Source organism: Chaetura pelagica, unplaced genomic scaffold (genome assembly GCF_000747805.2).
Source record: "Chaetura pelagica isolate M959 unplaced genomic scaffold, ChaPel_1.0 scaffold2350, whole genome shotgun sequence".
Classification (NCBI taxonomy): domain Eukaryota; kingdom Metazoa; phylum Chordata; class Aves; order Apodiformes; family Apodidae; genus Chaetura; species Chaetura pelagica.
The window spans coordinates 8,036-14,181 of NW_009951767.1; the positions used below are offsets into that span (position 1 = coordinate 8,036).

At 47.2% G+C, this 6,146-nt stretch overlaps 2 protein-coding genes across 2 annotated transcripts in view; both read left to right on the forward strand.

Annotated features, from left to right (window-relative positions):
- LOC104386743 (protocadherin beta-4-like) overlaps positions 1 to 2,239 on the forward strand; it is a 9,177-nt gene extending 6,938 nt beyond the window's left edge. The window contains exon 4 of the mRNA XM_009995433.1: positions 11 to 2,239. Within this exon, the coding sequence (XP_009993735.1) occupies positions 11 to 2,239 (2,229 nt within the window). The remainder of the gene's footprint in view (positions 1 to 10) is intronic.
- Positions 2,240 to 3,832: 1,593 nt separating this feature from the next.
- LOC104386839 (protocadherin gamma-B3-like) overlaps positions 3,833 to 6,146 on the forward strand; it is a gene marked incomplete at its 3' end in the record, with an annotated part of 9,696 nt that continues 7,382 nt past the window's right edge. The window contains exon 1 of the mRNA XM_009995545.1: positions 3,833 to 3,837. Within this exon, the coding sequence (XP_009993847.1) occupies positions 3,833 to 3,837 (5 nt within the window). The remainder of the gene's footprint in view (positions 3,838 to 6,146) is intronic.

A 6,146-nucleotide genomic window follows, 5' to 3' on the forward strand; every position in this document is an offset into this window, starting at 1 on the left:
GCGCTGTCGCTTAGACCGCGGCACCGGCCGCCTCGTAGTGGCGGAGAGGCTGGACCGGGAGCAGCTGTGCGGACAGTCCGCTACCTGCACTCTCCCCTTCGAGCTGCTGCTGGTAAACCCCCTGCAGATCTTTCGGGTCGAGGTGGCCGTGCAGGACATCAATGACCATTCGCCCGTTTTCCCGGAGGAACAAGCCACTTTTCAGATCCTGGAAACGAGCAACCCGGGGTCGCGTTTCCCTCTGGAGGGAGCTCGGGACCTGGATATTGGCAGCAACAGCATCCAGGCATACAGCATCGCTCCCGAGAACGAGTACTTTAGTGTCTCTTTTGGGAGTCGGGTTAAGGACAACAAGTATGTTGAACTGGTCTTGGAAAAGCCTCTGGACAGAGAGGAGCAGGCAGAAGTAGATTTCGGTCTCATTGCTGTGGATGGGGGCTCTCCACCCAGGAGTGGAACCACCCAGATCCGCATTGTGGTTCTAGATGTGAATGACAACGCTCCCGTCTTCACTGAGGAGGTGTACATCGGGCAGGTTTTGGAAAACACACCAGAGGGCTCTGTGGTTCTGAGAGTGGTGGCAACTGATCTGGATGCAGGACCTAATGGGGACATTTCCTACCAGTTCAGCCAAATGGTAGGCCAAGGCCACTCACCATTCTCCATTGACCCTAAGACCGGTGAAATCAAACTGACTAAGGCTCTGGACTTTGAGATGGCTGAGAATCATGAACTCAGTGTTCGGGCCACAGATGGTGGGGGCCTCTCAGCAATCTGCAAGGTGCTGATGCAGGTGGTGGATGTGAATGACAATGTTCCGGAGCTGGTGGTCAGTTCCTTCAGCAGCTCCATCCCTGAAAATGCGTTACCTGGGACAGTAGTTGTCCTCTTTGCTGTCAGGGACCGGGATGCTGGTGCCAACGGGAAGATCTCCTGTGCCCTTGAGGACCAGCTGTCATTCTCCCTGAGGCCAGCCTATGAGAATTACTATGAGCTGGTAACTGTGAGCCCGCTGGACAGGGAGGAGGTGGCACAGTACATCCTGACTATCACAGCAGCAGATACAGGGTCACCTCCTCTCACGACCACCCAAACCTTCACTGTGGATATTTCTGATGTCAACGATAACGCACCTGTCTTCAACCAGACATTGTACACCATGTATGTGCATGAGAACAACGTCCCCACAGCCCTCGTTGGAGCTGTCAGTGCTTCTGATGCTGATGTGGGGCCCAATGCCAAGGTAACCTATTTCCTGACCCCAGTGCACCCCACAGAGCAACCTTCCTGCGCCTGCATCTCTGTGAACTCAGAGAATGGGCATGTGTTTGTGCTGCAGCCTCTGGACTACGAGCAAGTGAGGTATATTGAGGCCTTGGTTACTGCCTCTGATGCGGGGTCACCTCCCCTCACTGCCAAAGTCACTGTTCGCCTTGTTGTGGTGGACGAGAATGACAATGCACCCTTGGTGCTGCACCCAGGCCAGGACAGCAACCCATTGTCCAGTGAGCTTGTGCCCATGTCAGCTGAGACTGGCTACCTTGTCACCAAAGTGGTGGCTGTTGACGCTGACTCAGGGCAGAACTCATGGCTCTCATACCACCTGCTGAAGGCCACCGACCCCGGGCTGTTTGTGGTGGGTACTCAAAGCGGGGAGGTGCGGCTAAAGAGGCCAGTGACAGAAAGAGACGCCGTGAAACAGAAGCTGGTTGTCCTGGTGCGAGACAACGGGCGGCCACCACTGTCAGCCACTGCAGCACTGAACGCAGTCCTGCTCAATGACTTCTCAGATGTGCACCTACCAGCTAGCCTGGGCACGGAGGAGGAGGAGGGAGACTCCCTGACAACCTATTTAATAATTTCTTTGGTCTTTGTTTCACTCCTTTTCGTTGCATCCATGGCAGCTTTTGTCATTCGCAAGGTGTGCAAGCGAAAGGATCTGAAGGGTGGAGAAGTGCTTTATGGTGCTGGAGACCTGCAGAGTGAACTGGCTGATGCAGCTGCCATAGGGACCCTGCCCCACCCCTATTGCTATGAGATTAGCCTCACGACAGGCTCAGGCAACAGCGAGTTCAAGTTCTTGAAGCCCATCCTCCCCAGCCTGCCACCACAGCACTGTGTCGTGAGTAGAGGCACCAACCAGGAATTCCCCCATAGCCCTGTCACCATAGGGGACATGGCACCAGACAATCCTGGGACACTGTCTGCAGAACAGTTCAATAGTCTTTCCTTTAACTAGTGTGGAGTCAGCATAGCCAGAGGCTTCACACCTCGAGATATCAAAGGGTTCTGGGCTACAATGTGTGGCCATGGTTCCTCCAAGGCAAATCTGCATTTATAATTGTCAGTCGGGCAAGAATAGGTTTCATCTCTATTACAGCCATTACTGAAATGCTTCAAGATTGAGGTCAGGTCCAGATCCCCCCAGTTAACTTCTTGCCTTATTTGCTCTTAGGCAAGGCTTTGGACCTCTGATTCTGTACTCTAATGCAATGATAAGGTCAGGCAGGCAAATCCCAGGTTCACTAAAATGCACATAGACCTTTTCCTTAGTCTGGAAACCCAAGGAATTAGTGAGTACTGTGTTACAATGTGGTGCAAGCATGAGACTTTCTTACATGTGTTCTAGGTGTCTCTGTCTGAGATGGTTTGGTCCATGTGTCTTGTCCTCAGCTGTTGTGTGTCTGTGTACGCTGCTCAAGTGCTGCCCAGTGAAGAAGGGAGTTGCTCACACCTATTGAGACGTGCACAGACTCAGGTCAGCAGGCAAGAAGGACCTTTTGACCCTTTGAGTACAGCAGCCTCATTTTCTCTAAAGGAGAAGAGCGAGATACACAAGATCTTCCTTAGGCCCATGAAAAGGGGCAGGGTGGGATGTCTCCTTGGGATTGCATTGATAATGGAGCAACAGACAGTGGTGGTATAGACTGTAACTGTACCGAGTTGTGAAAACACACTCATTGTGTTTACATGGAATTAAAAAAACTCCACAATTATCTTCAAAGGATTTTGTCTGAAGGGAGAACAGAAATTGGAAAATGGCTGTTGAGTTTAGTCTCATTGTTTTTCCTGAATTTAGAGACTTATTGATGGGAATGGAAACCTGTCCAAGCAAGATCTTCTGGGTTTGTGTTAGAGCATTTGCCCTTGTCCTCTCTGAACCATGTTTGAACATTGCCTTACCTCTTCCTCTTCAGAAGGACTGTCACCCCCTGTATATTAATGATTGATTAATTGATGGCAGTGTGGCATGGAGTATTTGGAAACCCTCAGTCTGTGTTGTGCTACAATGATAACTTGTGCTGCTATAAACTGGGATACCCTTGTGTGTAAAAGTGAAATAAAGAGAGCACTGGAATGCCTTGTGTGAAGACAGTTTTTGTGGGTATGTTCCTTCTGGGAAAGCTCTGTCAAAGTTTTCCAAAATGGCAGAGTCTTGTTTTGTCCCCTGGCTCATGTGATGTTCAGTGGGTACATTTCTCGTGTTTGACGTGAGGCCTGGAGAACATGATGCCTATAGAGCATTCAGGACATTTTTAAGGAGCAGGGATTTGCTGGCACGGTTCTGTGTTCTTCCAAACATTGAGCTTCTGGCAGTGACAGAACCCAGGTCAGGGGAAACTCTTCCCTTCCCTAAGAGGGACCCTGGGTGTGCAAAGGCCTTCGCAAAGTGGAGAGCAGTGTGGGAGAGACCTATCCCACTCTCCCAGCACCTCCAGCTGCAGAAGGTAACTGTGAGGTGTTAGAGCACAAAGTTTAGAGAGATGGATCATCCAAAGACAGCACACATGTTTCTTTGGGGAAGAGTTCAGGGGGTCCCCAGGAGGTGGGCATGAGGTGGGTGAAAAAAGCTACCAGGGAGAGGACTCAGTCTCAGGAAATGCAGAGGACTACAGCCATCCCTTCCACAAAGGCCTTGACAAAAACCTAAGTTCTGACTTGATGTAGTGATGGTGACCAGAAGACAATTGTACATTGAGGATTGAGTGAATCACAGTTCCTTCAAACTGGGAAGGCCCAGGCCTGTGCTTTCTTGTGCAACATAAATCCCTGGTCAGCAGGATAAACTCAGCCAACTCATTAGAACCAAGGAAGCTGCAGGCAGCTCCTACTTGCCATTGGTGAGAAAACTGCCTGTGAGCAAGAAGTCCACGTAGGAATTTCTTTTACTAAAAATTATGTATGGAATTTAAGTTTTGCAGTGAAGTCCTAAAATGGCTTGAATGCCAGAAAAGGGGACACTGTGTTTTCTATGACCAAGGTCTTCATGGTACTCTGTGTGTGCCTGGAGTCCTGTGTGAAGCTACTCTGCTCAGGGTTCTCCTCTGAACTCTAAACCCTCTGCTCAGGGTTCTGCTCAGGGTCCTCCTTTGAACGGATGGACCGTTATATATTCTAATCTCTTCCAGTTGTGTCAGCTACAATAAACAGAGCCATGAATGATATCTCAGCTGAAGCTTCTGGTGATCTCATCCCTATGGGAGATCACATTGTCAAGAATGATGGCCCAGGTTCCTTTCAGGTGCATTTTTATTTTTTTTTAAGTAACATTCCTTTATGTACACAGTGCTTAGGATTCTGAGGGCAGCCACATCTATCTCAAAGTACACAACTCACAGTACTGGAAATCACATTTTACAATGATCACCAGCTGATGAATATCACCCCCTGAACATGTGCTGAATCTGCTGTATGAGTTTTATGGGCCATATTCACCACCAGCTGGGCTGAGTTAATCTTGTCTGGTTTTTCCTAGGGCTGGAAGTTTCTGTTGCATGTGCATAGGGAAATTTCAGACTCTGCCTTCCTCTGACACCTCCTTGAAACTTCTTAAATACTTCCTAGTACCCAGTTCCCAGAATTTCATTACCACCTGTGTATTAGCTCTCAAATGCTGATAGAATTGGTTAGCCTAGTAGTCAGCACCTCTGAAGTCTCAGGTTACTTGGAAATCTGCCTTCAACAAATAAATTAATCAATCCTAATTAAAGGACTGTCAGTTCCACAAATAGGTTTGCATTACATGGTGAAAAATTCTTCTGATATCCCCCCCAGTGCTGGTCTTCCTGACTTAACCTTTGGATTCAATACAAATGAAATTGGCAGTTAATGTATAATCATTGACATAAAATATTTAATGGAATACAGATGAGAAATAATTAAAAACAAAAACAAAAACACACCAATTCATCACAGCCTATTTATCCTGTGTCTAATCTGAGAATATAAAATATTTTATTCCTTTATTTCCTTATCATATTAAAACATTTTTTTCCCGCCAAACACACCATTCTGTTCTGACAGCATGGATGCCAAACAGGCTTCCTTGGAAGCAGCTTGTCATATTTCCTTCATTAGTGATTTTTCAGCATGGACATTGAGGCTTTTAGGACTTCAGGAATCTAATGAATGAATAATAGTATGTCGTGCTATTTGTTATTCTGCTTTTAAGCTGGTGATACATTGTAGTGCTGCAGTTAGAAAAAAAAATAGAGGCACATAAAAAATTACTGTTTTCAGGTTGAGAGAATTATATCGTAAGGTTCCTGGTGAAGGTCCACACAGATATTTTTTTTTAAATGTTGATCTTAGACCAGGTACTGGTCCTTCTGTGTATGGTGGGAACCTGAGTCAAACTCATGCTTCACATGAACTAACCTTGTGTTTGTTACTAACTTCTGCTGCCATCCATCAGAGAATACCACATGCATCATGTATATGGGAAGAAAATATTGGCTGGTTCTTAGCTGTGTCCTCCTGGGACTTAACTGTGCTGTGGCTTGTGGACTTGGGTGCAAGGTGAAGGAGCAAATCCTGGGAGAAGGAAACATCAATCTTCACTTGGAAACAGCGATTTGGAAGGTGCTTTGGTGTGTGAAGATCCATAAAAATGTGCGTCTGGGTTGGGCTACGCAATTCTTGCTATGTAAGAGGCAGTGAATTATCCCCAACAGGTTTCATCACAGTCCTCCCGTCCCCTGTTTAAACATCCGTTTCCTTCTCCCGGCCTCATACACAGGCACTTGGTTGCTACCTTTTGACATCTGAAACACTACAAATTCAAACCAATTTCTTATTCTGGTAAATTATTAATTTGTTACTGTGAGTCGTGTATAGATGCAGCTGGAGGAAAAGAAAGTATCCTC